This window comes from Chaetomium strumarium (genome assembly GCF_033439665.1).
Source record: "Chaetomium strumarium strain CBS 333.67 chromosome Unknown B0T15scaffold_4, whole genome shotgun sequence".
NCBI lineage: Eukaryota > Fungi > Ascomycota > Sordariomycetes > Sordariales > Chaetomiaceae > Chaetomium > Chaetomium strumarium.
In genome coordinates this window covers 3,279,967-3,293,851 of record NW_026944432.1, presented here as the reverse complement: position 1 = coordinate 3,293,851, position 13,885 = coordinate 3,279,967, and the positions used below count along the sequence as shown (strand labels likewise).

Here is a 13,885-nt window from a genome sequence, read left to right as displayed (position 1 = left end):
GTCGATGTTCCAATCTGATTTACATTGCTTCATCGGTCGGTACAAGGCCGCCAAGACACAGACTCGGGAGGGCCAAGGCATGGTGCGCCGTGCAACTAGTGGTACGCTCACAATAATCGTGCCATATGGTCACGGACATACCTTGAATACCTTACCTATCTACCTTAGGTTTTCGCCCCAAGTACTATACGTTCAATCCGTTTCTGTATGTTGCCAACTTGCCACTCGCGCTGATTGGATCCAAACATAGCGAGGCTCGTCAGCACTTAAGACACATGGTCCCCTCTCAGTTTCCAACCAACCCGGTTTGCGCCATTTTCATCCTTCCTCAAACTTAGTCCATGATTGTGAGCCCAGCATTACGACTCCTTCTCCTACCCGCGAAAACACAACTCTGCAGGACGTGTCTTCGTTGCTACTTCTCTGATTGCTGCTCGCCTCGTTGCTTGTCGTTGTCCCAAGAACGCCAGCAGCATGGGTTCCGTGCTGTCTAGATGCGCGTCAAGAGGATCTTTGGATACTTCTAGGCTCTCAGAGAGGGGGGAGAGGTTCCTCGACAAGCAGCCAAATTGGCTCGTCCCGCCGACATGGTGCAGGTCAGAGCGCTGCCCACATCAACCAGTCCGCTACCGCACACCAACACCGTATCCTAAAGACGACAGGAAAAGGACCGAAGAACACGGCAACACCGACACTACGGTAATTTTGGGAAAGACATCTGTCGTCGACACTCCGCTGGTCAGGCATGTTGACATAGCTGCTGCGCGTTCTCCTCGCCGTCACACTCCAACCCATCCACAAAAGCCACGCATCCATAAGCCACAAAGTACGCCCAGGATATCCTGGGAACCGCCACCACGATTGAATCGGTTTGAGCGGGTGGCATAAGGCACGGCACGACCAATACGAGGGGTGGAGGGAACGCGCGGGAGAGAGACGGAGGCCAGCCGTCCTGGCAGTTACCACAGTAACCCAGCGTACCGTCACTCACCATTGTACGCTAACCCGCAAACACATCATCCGAACGTCACCGCGACCGGATCATACGACTTGCCTGTGGCACACAGACCACCCGATGAACACGAAACCAAAACAGAAGCCAAAACCGAAACCTTGCCCGCGCACAAACCACGCAAAATCCCAAAGGAGACGGAGGCAAGGAGAACAAACAAGCATCAGACCCGAAATGCCCAGCGCACCTCTGCCGATCGCCAAGCAACACAAGGAAGGGCACCACGGAACCCAACCCCCAGAGCCAAGCAGCCCCAAAAGCCGGCCAAGACCTCTTGTCTGAAATAGCCTTTAAAGATACACTATGATGGGGACCATGGGGTTGCACCACAGGCATCTAAGTGCATTGTGCAGGCATAGCCCGGCTCTTTCCTGTATGTCTCCGCCGTGGCTCGTCTCCTGTGGCCGCTTGGCATCGCGTCCCTGCCGCCTGGGCGCATTTTCTGACCTTCCTTTTTCTACTCTTGTCTCCTCTTCGGCCCCTTCGGCTGTGGCGTTTTGCGCGATTTCCCGACGTCCCGGGGTTGGGGACTTGGCCGCTTCGGCTTGGCCGCTGCTGCAGGCTGACGGAAGCTCTCGATTGGTCTGATGGAGTATAAGATGGGGAGGGCTTCCGGGGAGGTCCGAAGGTCGTCTGGATTCAGCGGTCGGAGTACTGTGTTTGATATACTTAGTGCTCCAGGGATGTATGCCATACGGATATGGAGGGATAGGGAGGGGAAGATGGGTGGTTTTGTTGCGGGCTATATTTGGGTATTCCTCTCATGTCCCGCTCTTTGCTTGGTCCTCAACGTTCTGGGAATTATTCAGCCGCCTGTTGGTTGGGTCAAGAAGCGTTTTAGTGTCGCCTGGTTAAAAGGCTTGTACTTTAGACTGAATATTCGCCTCTCTGTACTTCATCGTTCCCATTCGTTGTGGTTTGAGAACCGTATAGGAATGTATGACTGGCAGGCAGACAATTGATCATTAATGACAGAACCACCTCCGTCTTGAAGCATTGGTCATGGAATTGAACACGCGGGTTCTTGCGAATCATGACGGTGGGTGCAATCTGGGGTTTCACACGCACATAATTCCCCGCGGCTACTTAGTAAATCTCTACTCTGGCTCAAGCACCACCGACGTTCATGTGTTTGACTTTCGATTCAGGTATTTGCGCACTGCCTCTCATCGCAGTGAGGATTAGCTGCCCCCCTTATTCCAAGCTTTTAGCCCTTTTTGCCCCCTTACTCAAATGATCTCGCGCCGAATTGGTGTGATTGAGATTTCATCCTTATGTCAAACCCTGGACCTCGCAGCGGGCGCCCTCATCTTACGCCTACTTGAGGCCGCTCCGGTTCAAAATGCTTCATTGGAGCAAGGTGACGAGATGAAGCGTGGAAGGGGGTGATGAAAAGGGATGCGTGAATAGCTATCATGGATCAACACCTAGGCAAACCTTCACATACCATACCTCCCGAGTCTTTGCGTTGATGATCCACGCTAGCAACGTCGTCGTGTGGGCGATCCTAACTCCTGAGTGACTGGTTGAACTTGCAGCTATAAATGTACTGCGGCCGCGGTGTTCCCGCAGCTTGCCGTAGCGTGTTATAGGACCCCTTTAACTTCCGCCAGCAGTCTCGTCCTCCTCATGAGTCATCATCCTCTTCTCCATCCTCTTCTCCATCTTCCCCATCATTCTCCCCCTGCCCCTCTTCATCATCACCAGCAAGAAACTCAGGAGGAGGCTCCAAAGCGTCCAAGGCGTCCATGGCTGCATCGAAAGCGCGCACAACAGCGGGATCCTACGAATGGAGCAATGTTAGCAATAAAATCTTCCCCGGGATATCGCATGGAACCAACAAGCGCTTCGCGGATGACCTCCCTCATCCCCCGGAAGAGGAGGCGCGAAAACGCCAGGACGGTGTAGTACCGCAGGAAGAAGTCATGAAAGATGCCGGTCAGGCTGTCGAGGAACGGGCTCCACGTAATTTCGAGGTCCACGTGCTCCCGCATCCAGGTTGCGAGTTCTGGGTGGCGTAAACTGAGCTGAAGTCGCCGTCAGCGTTCATGATGATGACTCCAATGGCTCAAGGTCAGCCCTGGTCACCTACGATTTCGTATCCCTCGCGGAGCGGTTGCTCGACCCGCACTATCAGATAGCTGAACATCCTCTCGGTGAAAATCCTGGCGTTGGCCTCGGTGATACCGGCCTCTCGGATTACGCGATCCATGGCCCGCCAGAAGGTTGAGTACGGGGTACTAGGCACATCAACACCGTTAACCGCGAAGGTGAAGGGGAAGAGAGTCGAGCAAGCGAATAGAAAATCGGGACGCCAGAGAGATTGGCAATGAGCGACACGGAAAAGTCGCAAGGAGTGGTCGTTGACGATACGCAGCCGACTCGAAAGCGCAGGGGGTCAGGGGACATACAGGGAGAAAGATTAGCATCTGAGATAGTTGTGGATGGTGATGGTGCTGCTAGCGGCGTTGGTGATGGTGCTGGTGACGGTTGGGAGGCTGTAGAGGGGAAATAGAGTTCCGGCGTCCATGGTGTTTTTATGAAGACGACGGTCACAAGTGGTAGAATGTGGCGGCACTGGCAGGTTGAATGCAACTGCTTGAAGAAAGATCAGCAATACCCCAAAGATAAACTGTACGGCAAACATATAGAAGCGTCATGCGAGGATTTCAAACCTCTGACCGGCGGCGAGGAGATCCGTCTCTGGCTCTTATCAGTCAAGGAGAATGGGAGGTCAGTCTGGGCCGAGTGGAACACAGTTCTAAGTCACCAGAAAGTCGGTTTCGAGGTTATTTCCTCCCTACGCGTTAAAACCATCTGAAAGTTAACTTGTCCGACAAAGAACACGCGTTGTTTCGTAATTTCTTCGCGAGTCATTGACCCGTGAGTTTGTGCTATTAACGTCGTTTTCTCCTTGGTCCTTGCCTCGTTCTATTGCAGATATTACCTTTTATCAGACTAAAGTATCTTTTTATTATACTCCTGTTTCTTACTCTACCCCTAAACTTTACTATACTTTCCTACCCCTTGAGCGTCATTTGCGTGCTTGCCTTGTTTACTCTCAAATAACGTGCAAAGTCCGTGGTTCCTTCCTTTCTATGTCGTTTCTCTCGACCGACTCTGGACCAAGGCATGGGCCATTAAGGCGACGAGCACCAGTGGTACCATCACAAACTTGAATGATTCCAATACCGCCCATCTCGATGATATGCCCAGAACAATCATCCATCGCTCTATCCAGACAAAGTTCGCAGACCTTCCCTGGCAAACATCTCAGCTACATGTTCTCGATACAAGGGTTGAAAAATCCAAGCAGCTAATTCGGTCGCTCGATCCATGATAGCACAGCTGAAGTCAACATCGATGGCAAATTCTGGAAATGGAGGCAACACTGCCCCAGGCTCCTGCGCGGTTGCACCCGTCAACCTAAAGACAAAAGCCGCGTCCGCCAACCCTGCACGGAGAGGAAGCGAGCCACCGAGAACCCGGTAAGCAGTCCAAATGCCCCGGTGGCTTAGGCGCATAGCGTCTCCTAATACGCTGCCCAACATGTCGCAGAGTCCTCTTCCTCTCAACAACCAGGACCGATCTCAAGGTCGAAGTCTGTCTTTTTACACCTCTTATTTCTTCTCGAGGCAGAGTTTGATACACAGGCCCAGGCCACCAGCCTCCATGAAGTCCTCGACGCTGCCCATGAGGAGAGCGGAGTGCTGTCGCACCGCATCCTCAAGGTCAAGGAGAAGGTGATGGAATGCACGGGCACCATGAGTGAGCACGCCGCCGACATCAGCGAGCTCAAGGTTGGCATGGAGGAGATGGCTGCTAGGCTTCTTATTGTTACACCCTTTAATCGATACGCGTGGGTGGCAGAGCCCCCGCAGTCTATCGCAGAGTACTCGACCCGCCGCAACCTAGTCATGGGGAACTTTTACTCGGCCCTCGTACAATAAATGATGACCGACCCCTACTTCGACACCGTCACCGACCGTTCGGTCTTGTCACGGTGGCCTCTGCTGCCGTCAAAACACATCAACAAGGTGGCGAGCTTGCCTGCGGCCAGCAGCTGGTCGACTGAACAGCTCCGTGCCGCTCGTCTCGTGGTTCGCAGCGCCACCACCCGGTCTGAGAGTGAGCCAGACCACGTCCTGCCCGATCTGCGGGAGCATTTTGGCGAAGCGGAAGCCGCCTGCAGCCAGCCACTCATCCGAGATCTCTTGGAGGGCCCAGCGAGGCCAACCTCGACGGCACACTGACCGATACGGAGGGTGTCGACTTGGACCAGCTTCGAGAATCGGTGCCCCTTATTGGGCCGGTCTTTATCGACAAATCCCTCCGCTCCAACGGCACATATCGGGATGTGACGGCCGAGGATATGACATGGCCGAAGACTTTCGACACTATCCTCAGCTCATGAGTGAGTGGGAACCCAGGTATGAGCGTTCCTCGCGTTAAGATCTCGGAATCCCCAGGAAACTACCTCTACACTTTCGATATATTGAACACGAGGATTGCGCGTTGTTATACGACGCAGACAGCCGGACTCTTAGAGTTACGCGGTCGCCAATCTCTTGGCTTGATCAGCTCAAGCATCCAAGGTCAGAAGAGGCAGCGCAGTCGGATGGCGCAGAAGCAAGGCAAAGACGAAGACGACTTCACGGAGGAGGTTGCAAATTTGTCGTCGAGCGCGTTTCGCTGCGTCGTAACTCCACCTCGAGACTCCGGCAAAATAAGCGACGGACACGGCAATATGAACGAGAGGCGGGGCAAGCTGAAACATGGACATGGCAAGAAAGGATTCTGTCGAGCTCAGACTCGGCCCGCAGCAAGACGACTCCAAGTTACCAATAGAAAACCGGGGGTTCATGCACTCCAATTGCACGCTGCTATCCTATGATACGCTAGCGAAGAGCAGTCTGAGAAATCCTCCACGACGTCCTGATTTGCTTGTGCCTGACGGAGCACGTCGTCCCGCGTGTTACTGCCATGGCCCTCCAGTTTGCCCAAGCGTTTGACTTAGCGGAGCTCATTCACAAGCAAGAGTACGGCCTCTCTAGCGAAACGATGTCCACACCCACGGAGAGGCCATCATTTATGCCTCGAATTTCCTGGAGTGGGACCAGTTCCGGGGTCGGCCTGAAAGAATATGGTGGCCATCGCCCATCCGGCAGTGAAGAGGACGCTGACGACGAGCGGTCGCCGCGTCTAGCTTATGCCTGCTTTCCGGCGCCTCGCCCGCACTTTACGTCCCTCCTCGACGCCGCGCGGCCAACCGTTCGCCCGGTCGGCCTGCTTTTAGCTCCCCGCCGGCCCCGCCAGCTCCACCCCCCCCCCCCCCCCCCCTCCTCCCCCCTCCAGGGTTCCGTGCTTGAGAGCTCCTGTGCCGAGAGTATGTTACCAACAGGCTACTATATTCCTACATAACCTTTGGTCCCTTGTCCCTTAGCACTCTCAGGAGAAACGAGATATTGCTAACAACAACCGGTCATTAGTAGTTACGGGCCGATACGGGACAAACATGTAGGGGCTTCGCGCCATTTGGCGCGTTAACATCGTGAACCCTGAGACATCGGGTCTCATTGCCCAAGAGGCCCAGCGCAGTAAGTGTCTCCCCTGTTATTCACCGGTGTTTCCACGTTTCTGTTGCTTGATTATGTTCAGGATGTGTCACAGTACATGGAACGTAGTTTTGATGCCTCCGGAGCTCTGCCCCCGGGCTCGGATCCGGTAGATCGGGAAAAGTGGGCCTCCTGACGAAGCTCCCGCCGGCGTGCCTAGGGCCCCTACTTTTGTTCGACCAATCAATTCATCATACCATCAATGAAGCTATCTCCAAGTTCATCGTCCTTTTCTGGTGGACGTACCGCGGAACAATCCCCAGCCGAACACGCCCTGTTTTCGGCTCTCTGGACGCTGGCTTCAACAACTTATCAACTCTGAGCTCATCCCCATTTCCTACACACCCGTCACACTCACCACTATTTAATCCACCGGCTATCGACCCTGCTCGAGTCACGTCACTGCCTGTTTCCCACTACACCATGTCAACTCAAGAGGACATGTCCCAAGCCGGAGGCCAGGACCGCGCCATGGTTCCCCTCCCCAGTTTCGGCATGTGTGGTCGTTTCGACGGAATGTCCTCGGCTGCCAGATGGCTGAGTCGTCTCCAATGGGAATTCACTCGAGCGGCCCCCGCCGGATCCAAGACTCCGAACTGGCAGATACTCCAAGCCATCGACATGTTGTGCGAAGGTGAAGCGGCGGTTTACCTGGACAGTGTCCCCGACCTCAAATCGATTGTGCCATAGTCACCCCTACCGCTCGAACCGCCTCTCTGCCGCGCCGACCTCGCCCTTCCCTGCCGCCCCGGCCAAGGAAAAGAAAAAAGAAAAGGCGGAGAAGAAGGAGGGAAAGAAGAAAGAGAAAGAAAAGAAGAAGGCTATAGCTATGCGCTATATGGCTAAGGAGGAGTCCGAAAAGGAGGAGCCGGAGAAAGAAGAAAGGGAGAGTAGTAGTAGTGTGAGATGCTCAGACCAGCTGTGGCGCATGGCCCCGTGATGTACCGCTAGTAGAGGGAGAGTGCCAATGATTCCATTCTATGAGCCCTCGCGAAATCGCAAACTCTGCTCCTATAGGCATCCCCTCTCTCCTTATATGCTTGCCACCTAGGCCTTATTTATTAGACCTTTTTAGGAAAGATAATGGTCTCACAAGGACTTGCAATACGCAAATTCTTAGACCAAGAATCCAAGATTTCTCTCGGCGCCGCGTCAGACCCTCTACCCTACTCGCTCCAGAGCCCCTTCAGGACGACACCGTCCTTCACCTTGACACCCTCTGTAACTCGTGTCCAGGTATCGACTCTCCAGATGTAAGCCTCCCAGTATCCGCCGTCTTTCATCTTCTGCACGACGTAGGCCCTACTCCAGAACGAGGCAGTCCTAGGAGCAGACGCATATTTCATAGCGGTAAAGACGTGAACGCACTCGCGCCTCTTCTCTCGAGCCAGAGCCGATCGATCCGCCTCTTCGTCGTCTTGTAAGACCTCCCAGATTGAGTCTCCCGGAGGAAAACGCGCTTTGCTTTTGTTCCAGAACAGCAGCACAAAGTGCGGGGGCCGCACATGTAGTTCGTTTTGTGTTGTGAGATGTAACGGGCTGAGCCCGAGGTGGGCCTCGGCGACCCTCGGCCACCCTAACCCTGAACTCTTGATCCCTGAACCCACTGGACGAAGCTATTCCCAGATTGCACCCCGGCGCGCCCGGACCACCGGGCGCGCCTCAGCTTATTAGCGGTTCATGGACCGCCAAGTTCTCTCGTCTTCCTTTTCTTTCTTCAACCTCAGTGTACTCGTAGAGTCGTCATCAACCAGGTTGCAAATATACTCGTTGACCGTTACAGCTCTCGCGTATAGTCCGCGAGGAACCGGCTGCAAAGACTCTGAAGACCGAAGCAAAGAGCACCTACGTTATTCTGCAACGAGCCTACCGCAAAGGACTGCTCCTGGAGAGAAACTTCGACAGCCTTTTCGAACGCTTGATGCGTATAGAGGCCTACAACGACAGTAGGTATGCCCATCGTGCCTCGCGGTGACGCCGCTTATGCCTCTTAGTTGCCGCAATGCGGAAGATTCATGCCAAACTTCCAGGCCATCCTGGTGAGGGCATCTGGACAACCGGCCCAGCGACGGGGGAACGACGGAGGGACTTAGTTTACTAACCCGGCTCACCATGGTACATAGCTGAAGGATAGTGATACATGAGGTAATATACCCAGAATCTGAATCGCCACTTCAAGACCAAGTGTTAGTAATTAACTAGGGCTAATAGAAGACTTCGGAAGGTATCAGAATAGGTAAGTAACTAAAGTTTAAGTTACACGTTGTCCCAGACCCCTTCTATATCACACTATGATAAAAAAAGGAATAGAGTTTTGGAAAGGGAAGCATTTCGCTATTGAGTCGAGTTCAACAACCGTATAACAGCGGCGTCCGGCCATCGTCATCCTTTGCCTCGCGATTGGCGCCCTTCTTGCGCAACAGCCGCACGACCGCCTCGTGCCCGTTCTGAGCAGCAAGCGACAGCGGCGTCCGGCCATACCTACCATCCTTCGCCTCGTAATCGGCGCCGTTGTCAAGCAGCAGCCGCACGACCGCCTCGTGCCCGTTCTGAGCAGCAAGCGACAGCGGCGTCCGGCCATACCTACCATCCTTCGCCTCGCGATCGGCACCCTTGTCAAGCAGCAGCCGCACGACCGCCTCGTGCCCGTTCTGAGCAGCAAGCGATAGCGGCGTCTGGCCATACCTACCATCCTTCGCGTCGCGATCGGCGCCCTTGTCAAGCAGCAGCCGCACGACCGCCTCGTGCCCGCTCCGAGCAGCGTGCGACAGCGGCGTTCGGCCATGCTTATCATCCTTCGTATCGCGATCGGCGCCCTTCTCAAGCAGCAGCTGTACGACCGCCTCGTGCCCGCTCCAAGCAGCATACGATAGCGCCGTCCAACCATTATCACCCTTCGCGTCACGATCGGCGCCCTTCTCTAGCAGCAGCCGTACAACCACCTCATGCCCGTCCTGAGCAGCGTGCAACAGCGGCGTCCGGCCAATCCTATCCTTCTCCTCGCGATCGGCGCCCTTCTCGAGCAGCAGCCATACAACCGCCTCGTGCCCCTTCTGAGCAGCGTGCGACAGCGGCGTCCGGCCAATCCTATCCTTCGCCTCGTAATCGGCGCCGTTCTCGAGCAGCAGCCGCACGACCGCCTCGTGCCCATTCCAAGCAGCGTGCGACAGCGGCGTCCGGCCATACTTATCATCCTTTGCCTCGCAATCGGCGCCCTTCTCTAGCAGCAGCCGCACAACCGCCTCGTGTCCGTCCTGAGCAGCGTGCAACAGCGGCGTCCGGCCAATCCCATCCTTCTCCTCGCGATCGGCGCCTTTCTCGAGCAGTAGCTGTACGACCGCCTCGCGCCCGCTCCAAGCAGCGTACAGCAGCGACCTCCGGCCAAAGACATCCTTCGCATCGCGATCGGCGCCCTTCTCGAGCAGCAGCCGCACGACCGCCTCGTGCCCGCTCCAAGCAGCGTATAGCAGCGGCGTTCGGCCATTATTATCCCTCGCCTCGTAATCGGCGCCGTTCTCGAGCAGCAGCCGCACGACCGCCTCGTGCCCATTCCAAGCAGCGTGCGATAGCGGCGTCCGGCCATCGTCATCCTTCTCCTCGCGGTCGGCGCCCTTCTCGAGCAGCAGCCGCACGACCGCCTCGTGCCCGTTCTGAGCAGCGTACGATAGCGGCGTCCAGCCATCGTCATCCTTCTCCTCGCAATCGGCGCCCTTCTCGAGCAGCAGCCGCACGACCGCCTCGTGCCCATTCCGAGCAGCGTACGACAGCGGCGTCTGGTGAAACGCGTCCCAACAAATGTTAGACCATACTGAATAAGCCTTCGAGTCAAGGCTACAAATGCTCGAGGCGAGAAGCACTGTGGCAGCATCATCGCTGCTGATACGGGCCCTACAAAAGTGAGTACCCCAATGCTTGGCCGAATAATCTAAGAGGGCATAGCTATCGCCGTAGTGGCCAGCTTCCACAATTGCTTGTGTTTGAATGTTGACGTCGTAGTTGAAGAAGTTGAGATAGCGCACGCTGAGCTCCGCAAGAATGGCGTGTGCATGGTGGACAGCGATGGAGCGGTGCCAGTGTGGCCCTGACGGAACAGTTGCGGTCGATGGCAGTTCGGCAAGGAGAAATTCTCGGGCAGTTTGGTGAAGGAAGTAAATCTTGCCATGATGGACTGAGACGAACAATCCACACCATGTTCTGAGATGCAACTTGAAGTCCTCTTCTTCCTCCAGGTCAAGGTCGTCAATAGACTGTGATTTCTCGTCTATGTTCACGGCAACATTCATCTCCGAGAGTGTTAACGGCCGGCTTGCTGCCAAGATGATGCTCAAGACCTTGCGAACCATCGAGTCTTTCTTAGACTTGCTAAGGATCTTCTCATACGCGTCGTTGACACTGAGCGGTAGCGTTGTAAGGGCGGACTCGACCCCTTTCAGCGTCTTTCTAAAGCCTTCTGTCCTCAAGTAGTTGAACACAAGGTACACCCAGAGGTACGTGCGGTGAGGAATTCCGAGCAGTCGTTCGGCCAAGCGATCTTTGATTTCTTTCTTAAGCTTTATATCTGTCGCTAGCTGTTCGACTCGGTGCTTGATGACGTGATTCACCTCGCTGCTGATAGCATCCGACTGTTCTTCTCCTGGTATGTGAATATAAGGAAAGGCGTCAATCAGTTCCTGGAAGTCCGATACGATGTGGGCGTATGGGCGGCTGGTCAGCAGACACTTCATCTTGCTATGGCCCTGCCTGTCTCTGTGAAATAGGCGTTTTAACGTCCGGACCAGGTCCCGAAAATCCTCGACGCGGCATTCATCCAGCGCATCCAGGACTAGAATCAAATGTCCCGTCTGCGGATCTTGTCCGGCCTTTTCCAAAATTTCCCATAGCGAGGATGTCGAGCGGATCAGACGTTCTCCGTACTCAGAATAATCCGGCATGGCATGTTCGATCAGAGAAGGCCGGTAGTGGAAGAGCTGGTGCAGCAACGCACAGAGTGCTTGATTGATGGTGTTCTGATCTTGGTCTTTGAAAAAGAAGTAGCAGATGGTTGCCGATCGAGGTAGTGCTTCGTCAATCAGGTGTTTGGCCAAGACCGATTTCCCACAGCCCGGGTCTGCCGACACCAGCAGTGGCCCTGAATCTCGCGCCAGCCAACTTTTGAAGCGCTCGTCATGCAGGAACCACTGGCATGTGCCTTCTATCCGGTCTTCCACGCGATTTTTGTACCACTCGTACGTCGCACCGTTGCTGTCATTGAGATAAAACAGTTGGTGACACTTCGCTCGTTTGTCAGATAGACCCTGCTTGGCCATGTCTCTCAGAACCTGGAGTTCTTTTTTGTTGATGTCCCGCTGCTCCCCTGCAATATCTCGGGCCTCTTCTGCAACTCGCAGCTTCCGTTCGGCAATGGACAGGAATTGTTCCATAGCTTCGAACGCGGCCGTACTCGTCTTGTTGAGTGACGTAAGCTTTTGCGTCGACACAAGCTCGTTTATCTGAGTCAGGTTCTGGTTGACGGTCACCTCCATCTTTTCGATCTCCGTCTTCATCCGTTCCCAATCTTCCAGCAGAAACATGTCTTTGGCGTAACCTCTGATGCGGCTCTGGTAGAATCGTAGGACACTTCGGATCTGAAACTCGAGGATGTGCTGATAGAGGACCACAATGTGTTCGTTGGCTTCCGCCATCAAGTCCTCGGTGACCCCGACGTCCTGGCCGAGCTGCTGCAGCAGAGGTTCGAGTGCGGCGTAGTAGCGCATCCGGGCAGTGACGTACGTGAATCCGCCACGGTTGGCTTCGTCCGCGGTCCTGGGGTTTGTAAGGAGCGGGAGAACGATGCAGACGCCGGCCCAGGCGATGGAAGCCTCTGGTGAAGCCTTGACGGCCTCGCCGATCCAGTCTTTTGCCCACAGAACGAAGTCTGCGGCCTTTGCGATCCGATCCGTGGTGTGTGTTTTCTTCTCTTCCATTCTTTGTAACCCGTGTGTGATTATTGCGTCCAGTTGACCCCGGCCGGATTGTCCGTCGAAACCGTGGGCCGCATTATCCGGTGGCATGGGCTGCGCAGGTGACACGTCTTTTGAGGCGTAGCCTGTCATGGGTCAATACCAACAGTGTATAATCTGTACGTGATGCGTACCCGTCTTCTGCGCCTCCTTCAAGAGCAATCCCTCGTACTCCTTCACCAGCTGCGGATTTTCGTTTCCCAAAGCGTCATATGCACGGTCCCAGAGCGACTGGGTCGTGGGTGAGTCTTTATGATCTGTGGGCTGACAGGTGCCTGGAACGGGATGGCTCGGGCTGTCCCCAGGGCGCCCGGTATCGTTGCCATTGCCGCTGGCATCCGGCTCTGCTCGTCTGCCTCGGTTACCTAGACGTCTTTGCAGTCTTTCGAGGTATCCTGCTTTGGCCTTCGAAGCGGAAGACCCAGCTCGGAGAGCCGGCTCCTCCCGCTTGCGATTCCAGGGCGCCATGCTGTGGCGGTGGGGCTTGGCTGGTTCTGGCTGGGGTGCAGGTGATTCTGGGCGAGGCCCGATAGCGACGGCGCGCTCGGTCGGGACGAAAGCTCCGAATATTCCAAGAGCACGAGAACTGGGTATCGCGGAAATGGACCGGATACGCTGCTGGGTAGGATGAGGGTAGAGCATGATGAAGGTTGGCAATCGCGTCTCTCTTCAGCCGCACGGAATGGATCGTTTGGCGCCATGCCTGAGGCATCGACTCGGACAAATGCGTCGCTAGATGTAACATCGCTGCACGGCCACTACTAACCACAACAATGCACCACTACTTAGTCGATCATTATACTAGCGGAACTATAGGGCCATTCAGATAGCTGTATCCAGACTATATGCTTATTTTTCTCTGTTCTGAGCGACTTTTGCGTGGGCTGTATATGTTCAAACTTAACGAGGCGCTGCCGCCATTGCAAACATGTGGCAGCCCTCCCAACAATCCAATTTTTCTCGGCAATCTTCCAATCCAATCAATCTAATCCAATTCAATATTGGAATTTTGACGCCCAATTCAATCCAATAGGACACCTGATTGATTGACGAATTGTCAATTATTGGCCGCTATATTATATATTCTCTTACTCCGCTATGCCTCGCTATTTAGAAGGCGCGCCGGACCCTCTACTGCTATATACAAAGGAAATACCGTACCGTTTAGGCCGGGTGAAAACCTTTGTCGGAAGTAATAGGAAAGACATAGTTCCAGTGTGACGAAACCACAGGCAGTCCTGCCTCTGAAAGGGTTCGCC

General features: G+C 54.8%; 5 protein-coding genes across 5 annotated transcripts; 3 read left to right on the top strand and 2 right to left on the bottom strand.

The window, feature by feature from the left end:
- Window positions 1-362: 362 nt before the first annotated feature.
- On the top strand, window positions 363-958 carry B0T15DRAFT_217488 (uncharacterized protein). The gene has a single exon (XM_062862758.1). It carries the CDS (start codon window positions 475-477, stop codon window positions 886-888), a length of 414 nt encoding a protein of 137 aa, XP_062721840.1. The 5' UTR covers window positions 363-474; the 3' UTR covers window positions 889-958.
- A 3,417-nt stretch (window positions 959-4,375) lies between these two features.
- Window positions 4,376-5,700, top strand: B0T15DRAFT_575274 (uncharacterized protein; the record flags this gene model as incomplete). Its single annotated transcript, XM_062870983.1, has 5 exons — window positions 4,376-4,500; window positions 4,571-4,613; window positions 4,648-4,953; window positions 5,050-5,140; window positions 5,176-5,700. The coding sequence occupies 5 exons, from the start codon at window positions 4,376-4,378 to the stop codon at window positions 5,424-5,426; spliced, it is 816 nt and encodes a 271-aa protein (XP_062721839.1). The 3' UTR covers window positions 5,427-5,700.
- Window positions 5,701-8,407: 2,707 nt separating this feature from the next.
- Window positions 8,408-8,602, top strand: B0T15DRAFT_396335 (uncharacterized protein; the record flags this gene model as incomplete). The annotated part of the gene is made up of 1 exon (XM_062864831.1): window positions 8,408-8,602. A coding segment is annotated over one exon (195 nt), but the record flags the coding sequence as incomplete, so codon positions are not given.
- Window positions 8,603-9,847: 1,245 nt separating this feature from the next.
- B0T15DRAFT_534203 (ankyrin repeat protein) lies at window positions 9,848-10,118 on the bottom strand (the record flags this gene model as incomplete). The annotated part of the gene is made up of 1 exon (XM_062869423.1): window positions 9,848-10,118. A coding segment is annotated over one exon (271 nt), but the record flags the coding sequence as incomplete, so codon positions are not given.
- Window positions 10,119-10,986: 868 nt separating this feature from the next.
- On the bottom strand, window positions 10,987-13,421 carry B0T15DRAFT_417141 (uncharacterized protein; the record flags this gene model as incomplete). The annotated part of the gene is made up of 2 exons (XM_062865485.1): window positions 12,761-13,421; window positions 10,987-12,712 (listed from the first exon to the last, which is right to left on the bottom strand). Coding segments are annotated over exons 1-2 (2,232 nt in total), but the record flags the coding sequence as incomplete, so codon positions are not given.
- Window positions 13,422-13,885: the final 464 nt, after the last annotated feature.